Source organism: Acyrthosiphon pisum, chromosome A1 (genome assembly GCF_005508785.2).
Source record: "Acyrthosiphon pisum isolate AL4f chromosome A1, pea_aphid_22Mar2018_4r6ur, whole genome shotgun sequence".
Taxonomy (NCBI): Eukaryota; Metazoa; Arthropoda; class Insecta; order Hemiptera; family Aphididae; genus Acyrthosiphon; species Acyrthosiphon pisum.
In genome coordinates, this window is record NC_042494.1 from 160353307 (window position 1) to 160371789 (window position 18483).

An 18483-nucleotide genomic window follows, 5' to 3' on the forward strand; every position below is an offset into this window, starting at 1 on the left:
GTAAGTGTGGTTGGGTATCGTGGAACGGTGTGCGCGGGGTAAAAGTTTTTAGGGGTCGCGCCACGCAACTACGTGATCGGCTCTGCGGTCCAACGGTTTCCCCTTCTGCTATATTATTATAACGCTGCAGCAGGTGAGACGAAACGAGACCCTGACAAAAATGTCTCGCCCTCCACCGCGTACATCGATATACCTATATATAACATATACCTTTATGCATCATTACAGTACCTATATGTGGTTTAATGTGTGATAAAACCATTCGTCCATTTTTGTGTCGTTTAGTTTTTATAACACACGTTACTATAATAACATGTTGTATACATATAACCATAGAAAATATATACTCAATATATAATAACGCAACATAATATTGCGAACCCTATGAAATACTGAACTTGATTGATTATAATTTACGATACGACTAACCTAACCTATATCGAGCTACATAAATGCTATTAGCTGTATATAGATGTACTTATGTTTCAGTTAATATTGTATTGAACATTTTTAAATAAATACATAATTGATAATAAAACACTGAATAGTGGAATAGTGAATGGATACATGTCGATCAGACTGTACGATAGGTTTATGAGTTACGGCGAGTATACATCTAAACTAATAAAAAAGTATTAAACTATATATACATGTATAGTACCTGACAATTAATCTAAAATCAATCATAATTTAAGACTTAGATAAAACTAGGCACACATTTTGCGATGACATGCATTTAAAGTATATTTCTATTGATACTTACCAACACATAATACTCTTGACGTATAACAAATATTGTTTCGCTTGTTATAATAAATATTTAAGGCGCATAACAGTAAAGACTTTAAAATTAATCAGCTTTTCTAATCACTGCATTAGGTCTATCATAATAATGATAATCGGAATAAAAATCCCCAACCCTAGGAAAAAAATTCCTAGACTACAATTATTATATTACTCACAACCACATGCAAATGGTTGAACAAATATTTTTTAAACGTTGATTAGTATCTATAATTATTACATTATTAATATTGAATTACAAATACGTAGGTATACTTATATTATATCATATATATATATAATATATTATTTTTTGAATGATATAATAATATAGTTTAATATAAATATGATATACGTATTTATAATTAAATATTAATAATGTTGTAATTATAGATAGGTACTAATTATCGTTTAAAAAATATTTGTTCAACCATTTGCATGTAGTTGTGAGTAGTAGTGCAGTCTGGGGATTTTTTTTCCGGGGGATTATTATTCCGCAATTCAATATTAATAGTTGTACAACCTATAGGTCTATATTATTCCATCTGCAGAGGCGTATACAAACGGTGTTCTGGCGGGTCAGATCTCGCATGACCTTTTTTTAAAAAAAGAATAAAATATGTTAATAAATAAACATTTTTGGTGGTGCTTTAAAATATAATACTTAATATAATGATTGATATTCCATACACAAAAAATATAGTTTTTTCATTATAATATATACGTATGATTTGATGTTATGCGTATGATACGTATCACATGTTATGATACATAACGGAAATATGCGAATTTGATATAGTATACAACAACCTAAGATAATTGTAACTTAAGCTGTATCCAAACAATATAATAACAATAACAGACATAGTTGTAATAGTGACAGTTAATATTTTATATTGTGATAAGTTTATATTCGTGAGGACAATCAGAAAATATAATAGTTGAATTTAGTTGTTGTCTCAACTCTCAGTTTCATTAGTGCATACTAAATATAGACTATATTGATTTACTTTATTATGTCTTATTATTATTTATTATTATCTTACATCATAGTTAAATTATAGTGTATAGTCGTATAGATATTTATTATATTCACCCAGTAATCCATATACGAGTCTGGAGTAGATAATTTATATACATATAACTGTGGTCTCTATATAACTGCATAAATATTAAAACATATCCAATATAGGCAGGCCTTTCAATTTAAGGTGGTTTTAGTCTCACCAAAACTTATTCTTTCATACACTTATAAATTATAATGACCTTTTTTAATTTCTGAGCAGCGCAATGAATGTATTAGTCTTACAATTATGTGTTTTGTGTTTCTTTGGGTGTCTGACGTCACCTTTAGTTGCAGTAAAAAATACTTAAAAGGTATACAATATTATGAGGAATTTTGTATTACATTTTCAAATCTTAGATTTAAAAAAAAAAATTTTTACGAATTCTCAACTCAAAATAATTGGTCACTTGAAAATTTAGACAAGATTCCTCATAAATTGTACTTATAAGAATTTTAAAATATCAAAAATACATATTCATAATTTTTTAAACATGTGCTATAAAATTCAAATTTTGAAAATTTGCAAATTATTTTGTCGTTAAGATGTTTGACATTTTCAGATTTAATATCTAAGCTTATAGAAAGTTTAAAACAATACGGTTTTCTACGGATACACCAAACTAAAAAAAAACAAAAATACATAATGATGCAAACAATATTTATAGACATTTCAATTAAAAAATTAGATGAAATTGGATATTTCGCACTGTCAGCTAGTATACAAGGGACCGACCATAAATCGACATTTTTCAATTTTAAAAGTTTGGTGTCCCTGAGTTCGTATTTTTTTCTCTATTTTTCAGAGTGGCGTGATATGTGTGATAAGTTAAGATAAGATAACTTATAGGCAAAAAAAAAAGAATTATATTATTAAATTTATTGTAAAGAGGACGCTACACCTGCAGGTGTTGTCTCCGTCTTACAAATGTAAAAATTGTTTTGGCGCGGAAAAAGAACCGAGATGGCTACAGTCATAGCTAAGAAACGAAATGTTCACCACATAAAAAGGAGAACTTTGGCTGTGCAATATCTCGTTTTTATTTTTTCGATATAGGAATTTCAAAAAAAGTGATTAAAGTTTGAAAAACACAAACAAATCACAATAATGTATTTTGAAACAAAAATAACTTTTTTCGTATAAGTGATATCAAAATAATATAAACGAAATTATAGAAAACGAAGGATGTAGATGACGCCATTACCAAAAAAAATACTAATTCATAGACATCATAAACACAATAATCATAAATTTCGAGTTGTGGCCTTATTGTACTGAGTACCGACAGTGCTATATCTCAACTGCTATATTCATACAACTTTTAAGTCCAAAAGACTTTTTACAATTTGTCTGAAATGTATTGTTTGTACTGTAAAATCACAGATATATATTATAATAACTAGGTACCCGACTCTATATATACAACAACATTATTGAATTATAATGCCCAGCGCCATTTGTCACTTTGCCAATGTTTACAAATTCTAATTGTTTTGATTGGCAACGGGCTTGTTTGATATGAAATGTTGTTTATTATCATATTACCTTTCTAACGCTTAGTAAACATTGGTATCTAGTTATTATATATTATATCTGTCTGTAAAATCAATACATGCATCAATACATACATCGTCCCGCTCAGAATCTAATGATAAAAGTATGTTTAATACTATTATTATTGGCTTCAGTATTTATTATTAGAAAAATTTGGTAGAATGGTTAGCTAATACAATTATGAATGCAATTAGGCTAGCTATTTCTCAAATTATTTATTGATTTTATAAAATATAAATAATTAATTAATACTATTTCTGGTAAGCTTAAGTTTTTAAAAAAACCATAATTAGACTTACAAGACATTTTAGAATACAATTTGTTATACTTATATGTAGTTGTCGGCTGAAGATATCCCACAAATTATTGTAAGCTATTTAGTTAGTAAATATTCAAAACGTTCTCCTGAACAATATTTACCATTTTTGATATACTCTTGTACTGACAGTATGATTTAAACGAAACATAACAATTTTCATTTTTTTAATTCTTAAAAGTAGCCAGGGCCTTGATTCTTTTCAAATTATGTACCTAAGTATATTATATTTACTACACATAACCCACTTTACTACTTGCCCGCCTTTTTTTTTGTAAACAATTCACAACATATATAAAACGGGGTCCTCATTTTGAAAAAAATTGTATATAAATAAATAATAATAAAAAAATTATTAATTTCGTCGTGATTGAACTAACGTATGAAATATTGTTAATATATTTAAATATTTAATTAAGTAACTAGGTATATACCTTTAATACAAACATCTTAAGTGCATAGGTACAAAGATTTAAAATTAAATAATAAAAAAATAAAAAGCGAACTTTTGAGTTGAATTTTACAATTGACATCCTATAACATGTTGACTATAGGTACCTATATAAATATTATTGTATGTGTATAATATATAATTACATAACAACCTTCGCAACGTAACTACTAACCTTGTAATTTATTTAACCAATTTTACGTACCCACCCTTTATTGCTAAAAGTTTTCTATATCTCAAAGTTTACTATACCGTATTTACTATATACTGGAGGTCATATTATAATATTGTAACAACATGGCAACATCGCCACATACCCACCAAAATCATAATTTGAAACTATGAAAGTTTTTCATAATATCAAGTACATATTATTATATAAAATAAATTAAGTAAATAATCACATTTTATCATATAAATCTCCTAATAAAATAATAATGTTAAAAAAATGTTGTTGAATAATCTTTGCATAATTCTATAAATTGCGGTTTGCGGTAGACGCCTACAAAACATAAAAGGTATATGAGACAAAATTAGTTTTTATTTAAAGTGTTGAACACTGGTCATCAAATATTTATTAGTACCTGGCTATACCTACCAATATATTTCAGATTATGAAATAAAAAAAAAAGGTTAGGTACTTACGATAGTGCCTACCACTTAAAAAAAACCTATTCGTGGTCTATTAAAAAAGAGTGGATAACTAGCTAATTTAATATATTAGTTATTATTAGAATATTATATACACAATATACAAAATGAAAATTTCCATAAATGGTTCACTATTTAAGGGACTTGTAGAGCCAGAAGAGGAAGACTAAAAAATGTATCAACAATATTATACATTATAAGCATAATATAAAATATATTATACGAGCATTATGTATCAATATATCAATATATGTTTGACGTTTGTATGCTTTATAGTTTATACAATTATGCCTACTTACACACTTTTTATATTAATATATATTCAATTAAATTATAATAATATTAGTGAGTATATTTTATAATGAAGTAATAACTAACAGCAATTAATTACGTATTAAGAGAGTAAGGGAAGTTTCAGATATCTACCTACATACCAATCTTCTTTTTAGATTCTGAGCGGAGCGATGAATGTATTGATTTTACAATGATGTGTTTTTTTTTGTGTCTGTCACCACCAAAACGAGCAGTAAGACTGCTTCGAATTTCTTCAACAGTATCTTGTTCGATGGGAAAGTGAACCTTGTTTGTACTTCTTTTTTTTTGGGGGGGGGGGGGGGGGTCAAAAGTAAAAATAGTAGTGCCTAGTTTTCAAAAGCGCCGTGAAAAACAAAAGAAAAATTAAGGAAAAACGGGAATTTTTACGAAAAATCGATATCCGATTAATTAATATGTAAATATTATGTAACACACTACAATTATCAATTTTATAATTAAAAGTAATAACATTATCTAGACGAGAAAAATTAATAACACTAGGTAAAGGTAAAGTCTCTATAGCGGTTTGAGGTTTATTTACTGTGCTATTTTATTCATTGATTTTGCCATATACATAATTCAGTAACAATTGCATTTAACGGCAGATCATTTTCGTATACTTTTGCAGCCTCTAAAATAGTTTTTTTATCATATTTATTGAAGTTTTATGGGATTGACGGTTCTAGTGAAATAATTTAATTTTAACCTTTGATACAATCGTGTCCTTAATTCACATATAATTTAGTTAAGAAATGGAATAAATATGGATATTTTGTAATAACTTTCTGGATTTTTAACATTTACATTAACTCTTTTATTTTGTTTGCCACAAACTCGAGGTATTTTAATATCGACGTCTATTTTAGAAGCAATCTTATTTTAAGTACTATTCACTAAATATATTTTTGAAACGACTATCATTTAGTGTTTTTTGATAAGTCTTGTCGTTTTCTTTGAAGAATTTAACTTAAGTTTAATGTACAAGAAAATATAAAAACGGTTCTAATGAAACAAAAAAAAAAATCACTTTTTCTGATAGCACTACCATACATCGCTGCTTTAGTGCTTTACTTGATGAATCTGATTTACTACCGTTATTTTCAGTCGTATAAAGCTTCTATAATGTAGGTACCTACATAAACAATTATTTGAATGTAATTAATGCATTGTGCCGCTCAATCCAACGATTCTTTCATAATGTCTTGAGTTTATTCTTTTTTATATAATTTTTTTCATTTGACTCAATTATAGATTATAAATTATAATTCTTTTAAAAAAATAGCAAATACGGCCAATGAGGGGGGCCATGGCCCCTGTGCCCCCTCTGGATACGCCACTGGTTCTGTTGTACACTTATATTGTACTACATGTTTGAACGATCAAATAAAAATTATGAAAGGAATTTATTGGCGGGGGTTACTGTTTGATATCAGTACTCACTACTCAGTAGGATTAATAATTGTAGCATTGATTTAGTATATTATGTCATGACTAAATTTATTCTGTTTCGTTAATTGTTTTTGAACAACGGTACACGTCGCACGATCTAGTGTTCTGTAAGTATTCGTAAACAACAATGATAACATGACCTAGAAAGTTGATATAGGAAACGATAGGAAATATTTTGATAGGAAACGAGAACGTGCGATGTGCCGATGTCACGTTGGAAAGTAAAATACACGTTTGAACACTGAAGATCTCACACTCACTTGTGGAATTCGTCGTCGAAACCCAAATGTTTTGATGCATTTCGCTATTGCTTTTTTCGATTTATTATTTTTTCAAATTATTTATTTCAGTAAATAGTTATTATTGACTATTGTTTACTTCGTATATCACTGTAAAACATATTAATTAAGGAAATGTAAGAATAAACGCTTTTTATAAATTTATAAATACCGATCTATACCTTTTTACATAAATTCAACTACTTTTAAAATGGATTTGTGTATTTTTACAGATCATATCATAAGACAGCAAATTGTTTATTTTTTTAAAAATGGCACTTTCAAAACCGGCTGAATTTTTACAAGGATTAGTATTGACCTATTTGGAACGTTTGAATTCAAGACCTATTCGCACAAAGTCAATTACCAGGTATTATTTTTATTAGAAAATATATGTAATAATTTCATTATTTTTAAATGTAATTTTTTAGTTGTATTATTGCATCACTTGGGAATATTACTTTACAAAACATTGCTGGAGCTAAGATGATTGACCAGGATAGTGTTGTGGCTTTTGGATTATTTGGGTAACCATAAATCAGATTATTATGTACATTTTTAATGCTATTTATTATTAAAATTAACATGGCAATTTTTATATTTTTTTTTTGCAGTCTTTTATTTGGTGGACCAGTACCACATTTTTTCTACGAGTCATTAGAAAGCACTTTTCCAGAAAATTCATCAAAAATGGTTTTTTTAAAATTTGGAATTGAACGTTTATTATTTACACCATTTTATCAGTTTCTTTCGTTATATGTGTTATCAAGATTTGAGGTATGAAGTTAATATTTTGGACAATAAATATTAAATATAATGCTATATTACTACAATAAAAATTAATTATTATAGGGAAAATCACATGAAGACACAATGAAGCAAATATATGCAATTTACTGGCCTATATTAAAGGCAAATTGGCAGATTGTCTCGTTGGTGCAGTTCTTCAACCTTAAATTTGTACCTCCAATGGTAAATAGTTTGAGTTATTTAATATTTTATTTATTAAGTTTATTTGACTAATTACAATTTTTGATTTAGTTACGAGTGTTATTCCATAACATGGTTGGCTTCTTTTGGGCCATGTTTATTACATACAAAAAACGCAATGATGATTTCAGACGAGCAAATATTGTTAAATAACCAAGGACAAAAATTAAGAAATTATTATAAATTTGATAATATGCCTAAATTATTTTCATCATTAATTTATTAACTAATTTTAATTATACATTAATTTATCTGAAGTTTAATATTATATAACTATAGTTTTATTAAACAAAAACTCGGGATATGCTCAAATAGGTGGGTGTTAAGTAAGTTAAGACTTTAGAGATCAATGGCTTGTGTTTAGTTTTGTATTACATAATAATATTTTTGTACTTATAGAATAAAGTAATTTTAAAATGTCTATTAAACGTTAATTATTGAAAGAAAATTACAGTGTATTTTATAATGTTATGTATAACAAAAATATAGTTGTTAAAATAAGCAACTTTCCAATTTAGGAAGTGATAATAAGAATCATAATTTAATAATTTTACCATGCATATAGCATATTATTGTGTATAGTATACACTGTATACTACTATTCTTTACAGAAACAATTAATAACACTGTGTCTACTGCCTATAATATAATATAGTTAATCACTATTAATCTGTACTATTATAGACTCCAAGCCAATAGCCATCGCCTATCAGCACGACGGAGAGGAGAACCTGAGAGTGACAAAATTTAAAATACTAGAACATGAAAAACTGAAAACGTTGTCGCTATCTATATTATTGATAATGTTTTATCCTGTGATAACGATTATTAAAGTGTTGATAAGAAAATGAATATTTATTATTTGATAACATTAAAATGGAAAATTGATGTTTTGTAGTTACTCATCATACAATCAACGCTCGGTTTCTGTTTAGAAACCCTGCTCATATAGAACATAGATAAAAGAATTAGAAGCCCCAAGTATTAAAAATTAAAAAAAATTGATTTTCAAATAATAACACCTTTACTAATAGGTTATCGGTTTTGGTTATAATTTACAGTAATTAATCAACAATTTTGTCTATTATGTAATTATGTATTGTTAAGTAAAAATCAAGTCAAATCAACAAAATGATTTTGTTAATAAAGTCAATAGTTTTCATATTACTTATAGCTAAATCGTTGAGTACCTCGTCAGAGGATGGAGTTAAATATGCTAATAAATGTGAAGGTTTGTGAATATAATTAAATGTATTGTTATTTGTACCTTTTTGTTAATGAATTTTAATTATTTACACGTAATTATGTGTTTTTGTTTCAGTCTGTAAAATATTAGCGGAAGAATTAGAGGGTCGTTTACTGGAGACCGGTAAGACGAGTGAATATTTGGAGATAGGTTACTCGATCGATCTGCCAAAAAAGAAAAAAGAGTACAAAAAATCGTAAGCTTAAAAATATCATAAATACTTTATAATTGGTTTCAATAAATTATATTATTCATATTATGTGTTTAAGGGAACTGCGTTTAGTTGAATCACTAGATGGCCTTTGTGAAAGAATACTTAAGTATAATATTCACAAAGAAAGGACCGATAGTACACGATTTGCTAAAGGAATGAGCCAAACTTTTCAAACATTACACGGCCTTGTGTAAGTTAGCCATTATTATTATAAATTCTGTGCACATATGTAGTACAAAGTTGTAAGTTGTAAATACATTTTTTTGTTAATAGGAATAAAGGTGTAAAAGTTGAGCTTGGTATACCATATGAACTTTGGGACAAACCTTCGGTTGAAATCACAAATATGAAAACTCAAGTAGGTAATCATTTAATATGGTAAATGTGTAAATTAATAATGCATATTTTAATTTAAGTGTGAAGATTTATTGGAAACCTACGAATCAGATATAGAGCAATGGTATTTTAATGATCAGGCTGAAAGCTTAAGAAGTTATTTATGCAAAGACCGTGCATTAAAAGATTCTGATCAAACATGCTTGGATGAAGCATCTCCATCTAAAGGAGATACGAGACAGATAAATCAAGAATTGTAAAAAAATCAATACACATATTGAAGTTTGTATATAAAGTTAATAGGTATTTCATAAACATTATCATTGAAAAGACGTATAGAACTTTAAATACAATAATTGTATAATCATATTGACTTCTAAAATTATTTATTTATAATAATGAATTAAGTAAATATGGTACTAATCAGATACTTTTTATCTTATTAAGTTATTTGAATTCACTTAAACATAGAACAATACATGTAATATTTTATTTTTGATGAGTGCATAATAAATTGATATGTCCAAGTTTTATTGTAAATTATCACTACTTTCATAAAAATTAAATGCATTTTGATAATTCTGATTAATGTATCATATTATATTATTGATTAGCAGCTCTTTCTGAGCATCAAAACCAATTGTTTTAAATATATTTTTTTTAAGTAACTTTTGTGCCATACAAATGAAATGTTTGCTATATATGTAATACAATTAAAACACATTTTACAACTAAACTATTAGTATTAATTTTTTAATATATTTTTATAATAAAACATTTTATTTAAACCATACCATAGTCCATAATGGATAATGAGTAGAAATATTTTTACAATTCTATATGTTATTTATAATAACAAGGAAAAAATACATTTATTTATACTTAAATAACAATAATAGGACTAATGTGAAATTAAAAAATGTTCAAATTTTGATCAATTGAAGTTGTGTTTGAAGTGAAGAGTTTAATCGTCTGATCACCCACAATTACCATTAATGTGTGCTTGTGGTATCGCAATCCGATTTTAATAACAATTATATTCATATACTATTAAATCATTGTTAGGTTTATTTAATTTTCAACATCATTTTTCTTCTCATAAAAATTTGGGTATATAAATAGATGATGGTTTTTAAAATTAATGTGGGGGCCACTTTAAAATCTACCACGGGCTGCGGGTTGGACTACCCTGCTTAAGACAGTTAAGTAATTACCATAATTCCCTGTTGAGGCACAAATGCACAATATATTTTTCATTATAGTTCAACCTTCCCTATAATTTAATATTTAAAAACCTAAAATATTAAAATTAGTTTTAGTATTGTACCGTATTGATGGTCAATGATCCACAGAATTGAGCATTTAGTTGTTGATGTGACCACTGACCAGACAGCGTTACCTGCTGCTGCCCGCCATAGTTCAACTTTTTAATAAGTAATGCAAACCACAGATGGTAGAACAAATTAGATTTCATATTCGTCTATCGTCAATAAATGGTAAATGCAAAAAAAATATTTATTGAAATGTTAGTACCTATCATTCATGTGATATTATAAAATTTAGTAACTTTTGGTATCATTTAATAGTCGGAAAGTGAAATATATATATTCTTATTGAGAACTGAACGGTTTTCTTAAAACAAATTAGAAATATACATAATATAAAACAGCGTTAAGTATTTATGATTTAAATTAACATTTTATTAAATGTTCGGTATACATAAAATTCACGTCAATATACTAAAAACCACTGTATAAACTATTAAAACATTTTTTTAAATAGAGAAAAAAATAGTTACAATAACACAATTAATTATATAACAAATGTACCCTAATATATTAATGTATTTCATCATTAGAATAAGTTGATAAATAATTCATACATTTTTAACTTTATATTAGGCTGTAGAACAGATTTAAAACTTAATTCAATAAGATTTTAAAATAAGTACAAATATTTGTTCCATTGGCATGTGGGCATGTCATGAAATTTGAATGAAATACAACAATAATAACAGCGTACTTAAAATATTATCTATAAATAATGTTATCATACAGCTTGCATCAAAATTAAATTTGAACAACAGTTACACAGTGTTGGTATATGTCTGGTGTCGTGTGTATGATTTCGAATCAAATATGCTGTAAATTCTATATGACAATAATATAACTTGTATTAAAACAAAATACATTTCCTGAAAATTGGCTAAATGCCTACACTAAATAATTTAGTAATGATAAAGTTTCAGAAAATATAATTTGTAAGACCTAACACTTACTAATAAAATCTCAATAAATGTGGGATTTTAAACATTATTGACTAGAAATGGGTAAAAATAGATTAGTTATAATCTAAAATAAATTTCACAACCGTAAATAGCGTAATTAAAAGTTATTTAACATTGTTTCTAAAAGCATAAATAAATTATTATGTGTAAAGAGTTGTATTTAATTTTCAATACTCTTCTAACTATTATATTATAAAATCTATTAAAATTATATAACTACATCCATTCAAAATTAGAACAAAATGGTTGATCATTTCATTTTTTTATTTGGTCGAAGTCTGATGTGTTCTACTGGACACTTATAAATACTGTTTTGGTGGCGGGTTAAGAATGATTGACTAGTTTCCGCGCATAACTATTCACAAAAATGATATATTAGTGTATAATACTTAGATATGTACTTAACACTAAAGAACTAAAAATATGATATGCTTACTGTAAAAATTTACTGTAACCAAGCAGCAGGTGCCCATAATGGTTCGGTTTTTAATTTATGGTCAGCTTCTAATAATTGCTCCAGAGCCAACTTGAAATCATCATTTACAATTACCTCATCAAACCAATGATCATAAAGAAATTCAATTCGTTTTGAACTCCTAAGTATCTCATTGAACTCATCATCCTAAAAATTGACTTCATATAGTATGATACATTTTTTTTTTTACTATCAACAATACAGGCTGAGCCCAATTGGCAATTATACATAATATTATAATACTAATTAAATTTTTCAATACACACTTACTGTAAAACCTCTAGAATTTGTTTCATCAAATGTTGACATTGCAAATGCTGCATTTCTAGTTGATTTTAATATATCAAATACTGGTGGCTTAATATATACAATGTAAGGTTTTATATCAGGAGTGCGTAACATTTTTAATGCCTACAACAAATAATAAATTATTTTAGATAGGTACAGAAAATAACAATTATAATAAAAACACAATTTTGAACTTACCTGATAATGTGGGTTTATAATACAAGTAAGTCCGGAACGTATGATTGATTTTACACTTTCTAAAGATGTGCCATAAAGATTGCCTTTGTATTCACCAAATTCTAAAAATTCACCACGGGCTATTTGTTCTTCCATTAATTCTCTTGAGACAAAATTATATTCTTTACCATTTACTTCTCCAGGCCGAGGAGATCTGGATGTATCTATAAATTGAAAATAACTAAGTGATATAATTTTATTTTTTGTATCTAGAATTGTTAATTTATATATTTCTATTGTACTAAAATTTAAAAATGTGCCTATAAATATATAACAATTTAACTAAAATAGCTATTATAATTAGTATGCATATACTATCTCTGTAATAAAATCATAAATATGTAACACAGTTTAATATTTTTTAAAAAAGGTATTGTTTGAAATATTGTTTTAAAAAAATTACATACAGGTACTGAATTTGAATTATTAACAGTGTTTTAAAAAATATTTATACATTTGTCTTCTACTCACGCGGTACAGGTGTGTGATATTTGTCAGGATTTAGTTCCATAATACGTCTCTTCAGCTCATTTCTACCAACACCAGGTGGACCAACTAAGACAATGGGCCGAGGAAATTCATTTCTTGGATACAACTTAACCACTTCTTCATATGTAGCAATATCTTCACGATCATAGTCATCACTTTCAGCTGCGTCATAGATAACTTTTTTAACACGTGTACGTACCGAACATTCGGACGCCATGTCTTCACCGAGATCGTTCAGAGCGGCCAATGACCCACATAATGGGCCTTTAGCTAATGAACGGTCTGGCAAACATGTCATTCCGCCCCCACCAATACAACCCCCATTAACGGTATCCATGACCCCTGTAATCCGCAAACATAGCCACATGTTAATCACAATACACTACTAAACAAAAAACATGTTAATAAAAAAAAAGAGTACTAAACACACTAAATTAATAAAAATCTATATTATACTATATTTTATTGTTAAAAAATAAAAATAAAAAAACAAAATACCTAATAATAATAATAATAAAGAAATAGGTACTTTTTACAATATTAAATTTATAATTGATTATTAAAATTAAACTGAACAAACCGCTATTTAAATTTAAATAATATATATACTTGTGTGTTTTTAGTGCTATTAATGTAAATATTTAAAACAGCTCCATTAGCAACATAATACTTATACACAAATTGGACACAAGTTTAAAACCATTATAAAATATTATACATAATATACTATTAAAATGTCTAGGTAGGTAGGTACTACATACTTATAAATGAATATTAATTTATTCAGTGAAACATAAACTGCACATGGTACAGTTTATACCAACAATCAATTTAAAACTAAGTTTTGGTTTTGTTAAATCTATGTCCAATACATGACTGAAATAACTGATTATAATTTATTAATCAGTAAACTTATAGCATTAAAAACAAAGTTAATGTGAACAAATTATAATTATTTTTTTTTGATTAGAAATATTAAGCACACATTTCTTCAACTTACATTTCTTTTTTTGATCTGTCATTGACAATCTTTCATGAATTATTTTACGCTCTTGTAGAGCTTTACTTGGTATAAGTCCAGCTCTCATATTACGGTCCCCTTCTTTCCGGGCTTGCCACCTAGATTTGTAAATTTAATAAACTTATCATAAATGAATAATTATTAACTAAAAATATATGGAAATTACCAATAAGGATCATCCTGACTAACAATATGAAGTACTTCTCCTTTGGCAAAACTTAAACCGGCCTCTTTGCATGGAATGTAAGGATCAACATCAGTGTTAAAATCGAAATGGGCTCGAACTTTCATTTTGCTTTCTCGCGATCCATTTTTTGGGTCTGCCGGAATCAATTTGAATGTTATTGTCCCTTCAGAATGTTGCTATAAGTAAACCAAAACAATTACTTCCCATTTATTTCATAACATAAATAATTTATTAAAATTTGATTTTATATACTAGTATTTGGAGTACATCTGCTGGAGACTTTCCTTCAACATTAATTCCATTCACTTCACAAACTTCATCACCGACATTTATTAAACCAGATCTGTCAGCAGCACCACCATGCATAACCCTTGCTATAATTATTTTTCCATTTTCTTCATCAGTTTTTATTGTGGCACCCTGTAATTTTTACCAATTGTTACAATTGTAAACTTTACAACTAATAGCACTTGATTGTCATTTTTTTAAATCAATTAAAAGTTCTAAGTTATTTTTGAATTTTATAATAAAATGATAACACAGGTAAACTAAGATTTATTTTCAAACTTTACAAACATGTGTTTAACACACTTCTCATGTCTACTTATTGTTTCTTTTATTTTTTTTGAAATTTCTAAGTCTTAACATAGATTTCTTCAAAAAATAAATATCTTTTTCTGACAATATGAATATTGTAAAGTCATTTGGGGGAATATATTGAGGTATTTTGAGCTGTTGGTTTATTGGCAATAGCTTAGAAAACATCAATTACGAGTACTGAGCAGTATAAAAATCTAGGCCATGAAAAATTAGAACACTAATGTAAAACCATGCTCACTTAATTAATGACATACATTAATTAACTGCCTTATGTCTATAAATAATACAGTACAAAGTTAAGACACACATTCTAACCATAAAATTGTCTGTACAATAGAATGGCAAAAGTTTAATAACTAAAAATGGTTTCAGAAGATTTTAAACAAATGTACACCTAGTAAACCTATCACCCTACTTACCACAATTGGTTCAGCTGAATCAGGTTCCCCATCCTTGTGAAATGCAAAACAGTTAATACAAAAAACAACAGATTAACCATTAAGAAGTTATGGTTGTGAATTGTTAAAAAATAAAATGCAAATTACAAAAAAAGAAAAAATGTATTAGGCACATAAAAATATATACAAAAAAAAAATAAAAAACAAACAAAAAACAAAACAAAAGGTGGACTAGAATAAAATTAAGACTTTATCATTTTTAAATTAAAAAGCTACAAGCAAATTCCATAAGTACAATTTGTGGAGAAGGTGGTCTAGGAGCCAAGTCCCAAAATTATCTTATTATTAGGAACTAATTTATTGTTGATAAGAAATTGTGACTACAGCAATTGCTATCTGGTAGTGAAGAAACAAGCACTTATATTAATAAAAATAAAAAAAAAACAATAGTATACACCGCTATATAAGAAACATGATCATGCTTAGAAAATTTCACTACATGTTAGTACCAATGGTTCAGTGCTTTTAACCAATTGCACAATCTTGATTGTCTCTTCATCCTCATCCATCTCTTGAGGAATGTCTGGCAGTCGGGGTAGGTAGTCTTTTTGAGCTACTGCGTCATGGGCACACAGAAGTCCCTAAAATGTTCACCATCAAGTCATTATTAAAATAAAATTCTGTAGGTTCTCTGTACATACCTGTATGTGGGGGTTTTGTAATAGCTGAAAAAGTTGTCTGGATGTATCGCTGAGCGAGATTCTGGGCAATATAACTTCCATGACATCCAATGTGGTTTGCATGGAACTCGACAACACGGGAGAGCATCGCCGATCATCGCGTACCCGGTCAACAATGGTATTGTAAACTTTGAAAAGAGCGTGTAGTTCCTTGCTTTGCAATAAGTTGGACAAGAAGTCCAGTTCCTCTTTGGACGCGGATATGGCGTCCCGTGATCCCACCAACGACTCCAGTAAGCCGGCCAAAGCTAAACGATAAACAAACACGATTACAGGTCAATACGTCCACAGCGTTTGGAGGTTTTATCGTCAGACTCGTCGACGCTCTTCTTACCAGGATCGAAGACCCCAATGTTCTGTTCCATTGCGACGCTCATGTCTTTTCAACAGTACACCTGTAACGATACACAGTCAGAAGGTGGCCGGATGGCGAATTATTTATCATCTTACTTGTACGACGACGCGCATAGCAACAGAAGAACGCCCGTCCTCGACGGTAATCGTCGGCATCACCGTGTCGAAGTGCGGTCCATACACACTACGGCGCCGCGAAATGACGTGCACACGAGTTTGACGGCAGACGGGTCCGGGCACGAAATAATTAAAAGAAAATTCAGTAGGCGCAGACCTGTCAATTACCCACTACAGACGTACAGCTTCGTTCCGACATAATATATTGTGTATAAGCGTATTCGTCTATTTTTTTCTTTCATTATATTTTTTCCCGCAGGACTGGCTGGCGCGCGCGATCCGATTCTGGGTCAGCTGAAACCGCCGCAGTGCCGCCAACGCAGGGCTCCTCCCTTCCCCTCCTACTCGTCCAACAGCAGCACAGCGACCAGCAGGCCTTGAGGGGCTGCACCCGCCCGTCGACCAAACAGCCACGGTGAATACGCAATTTTAATTATAATTATTGATTGCTATACATAATATTATTATTATTATTATTATTATTATTATTTCCATCCGTTGCTGGATGTCGTCGCGTTAGCGTTGGCGTATCCGATTGCGACCGATTCGTCGCGGTCGGACCGTCGTCGGAGGAACTACGCGCCAAAATCCCCGCCTCGTCGGTTTCGCGCGATTATTTTCACTGACTTCAATACCACGCTATAGTTGTAGAAGTCTGTGGTGTTTGTTTTTCATATTTCATCACTCTTATATGACTTATCCCATTCTAGTCCCGTTCCGTTTCTCAGACGCTACCCATCACAAGACGTACGCGGTCGCTTACGACATTGGTCGTGGAGTCGGACCACGCGTCCTCAAGCAAGTCAAGACGTAGGCACGGACGGTCCGTGCGCGTGTCTGACGTCTGTAACCGCACGACCGACCCCGCGCACGGGTTATGAATAGAAGCACCGCCGTCCCGCGTGCCGTGGCGTCAGGCGTGTCTATGAGGCCGCGACGTCTGCGTTGCTTGTTGTCGTCACGTACTCACGTCCACGTCCGCCGTTATTCGTTTTCGGTTTTCCGAACGTGAGCGCGGCGACATACGTCACCCGGCCACCGTTCGGCGTTATCGCGATTGAAACGCGCCCGAAATAAAGTCGCGCGCATCTGCCGTACTGCAGAACTGATTGTCCCGACGTTAATACTTAATAATACGTAATACTTATTTTAATATAATATTGTGGTCGTCGTGACGAATAATATTGCATTATAATATTATATTATGGTCGTCACGAAGTAAATGATATTATATTACAATATTATAATGGCTGTAGTTAAATTAAACTACAACTTTGAACTTGCTGCAGTTAGTGTGGCGTTTAATTTTGATTTTAGATTAGTAATTAATAATAATTAGACCGTTTTATTAAATATTACATTTTCGATAAACAGGAAAAGTTATTATTTGTTTGCAAAAACGTCGTTCTAGTTCATATTTAGTGAACGTCACTTGTTTTTTCCAAATAGAACGTGAACGACGTTTATACCTATATTTAATGAATTCAAACGATTTTTAAGACGTTAAAAATTTCAAATAATCAAATTTATTTACTATTTAATAAATATCGATTGATAATATTATAATAATATAATAAAATATTATAGGTAATACTGTAATAGGTATATTATGAAATACGAATTATAAGAAAATAAAAAGTACG

The 18483-nt window shown here is 29.2% G+C and overlaps 3 protein-coding genes across 6 annotated transcripts; 2 read left to right on the forward strand and 1 right to left on the reverse strand.

Annotated features, from left to right (window-relative positions):
* The first annotated feature begins 18 nt into the window (after nt 1-18).
* Nucleotides 19-8294, forward strand: LOC100168281 (peroxisomal membrane protein PMP22-like). 2 transcript variants are annotated; one of them, XM_029486124.1, is made up of 6 exons: nt 19-133; nt 7095-7231; nt 7293-7388; nt 7476-7638; nt 7714-7833; nt 7903-8289. In XM_029486124.1, exons 2-6 carry the CDS (start codon nt 7134-7136, stop codon nt 8002-8004), a joined length of 579 nt encoding a protein of 192 aa, XP_029341984.1. In that variant the 5' UTR covers nt 19-133; nt 7095-7133; the 3' UTR covers nt 8005-8289.
* A 453-nt stretch (nt 8295-8747) lies between these two features.
* On the forward strand, nt 8748-10383 carry LOC100159386 (protein canopy homolog 4-like). Its single transcript, NM_001161926.2, is given in 5 exon segments — nt 8748-9082; nt 9173-9293; nt 9367-9501; nt 9585-9669; nt 9728-10383. Coding segments are annotated over 5 exon segments (621 nt in total). The 5' UTR covers nt 8748-8982; the 3' UTR covers nt 9908-10383.
* A 942-nt stretch (nt 10384-11325) lies between these two features.
* On the reverse strand, nt 11326-17237 carry LOC100161430 (MAGUK p55 subfamily member 7). 3 transcript variants are annotated; one of them, XM_001945089.5, is made up of 13 exons: nt 16820-17237; nt 16704-16764; nt 16331-16617; nt 16139-16270; nt 15651-15683; nt 14884-15051; nt 14611-14807; nt 14424-14542; nt 13406-13765; nt 12896-13098; nt 12680-12820; nt 12371-12556; nt 11326-12289 (listed from the first exon to the last, which is right to left on the reverse strand). In XM_001945089.5, exons 2-12 carry the CDS (start codon nt 16744-16746, stop codon nt 12380-12382), a joined length of 1860 nt encoding a protein of 619 aa, XP_001945124.2. In that variant the 5' UTR covers nt 16747-16764; nt 16820-17237; the 3' UTR covers nt 11326-12289; nt 12371-12379. The 3 variants fall into 3 exon arrangements, with proteins under 3 accessions (XP_001945124.2, XP_008181815.1, XP_008181814.1); XM_008183593.2 differs by having other exon boundaries at nt 13406-13585; nt 16820-17039; XM_008183592.2 differs by lacking the exon at nt 15651-15683 and having other exon boundaries at nt 16820-17040.
* Between the last annotated feature and the right edge of the window lie 1246 nt (nt 17238-18483).

Bases quoted from the DNA above. Each gene is read 5' to 3' on its own strand.
- LOC100168281 (XM_029486124.1), top strand. From the start codon at position 7,134: ATGGCACTTTCAAAACCGGCTGAATTTTTACAAGGATTAGTATTGACC. The intron at 7,232-7,292 runs GTATTATTTTTA...GTAATTTTTTAG, and splicing joins CGCACAAAGTCAATTACCAG to TTGTATTATTGCATCACTTG. The intron at 7,389-7,475 runs GTAACCATAAAT...TTTTTTTTGCAG, and splicing joins GTGGCTTTTGGATTATTTGG to TCTTTTATTTGGTGGACCAG.
- LOC100161430 (XM_001945089.5), bottom strand. From the start codon at position 16,746: ATGAGCGTCGCAATGGAACAGAACATTGGGGTCTTCGATCCTG. The intron at 15,684-16,138 runs GTACTAACATGT...GCATTTCACAAG, and splicing joins TTAAAAGCACTGAACCATTG to GATGGGGAACCTGATTCAGC. The intron at 12,557-12,679 runs GTAAGTGTGTAT...GTCAATTTTTAG, and splicing joins CAAATTCTAGAGGTTTTACA to GATGATGAGTTCAATGAGAT.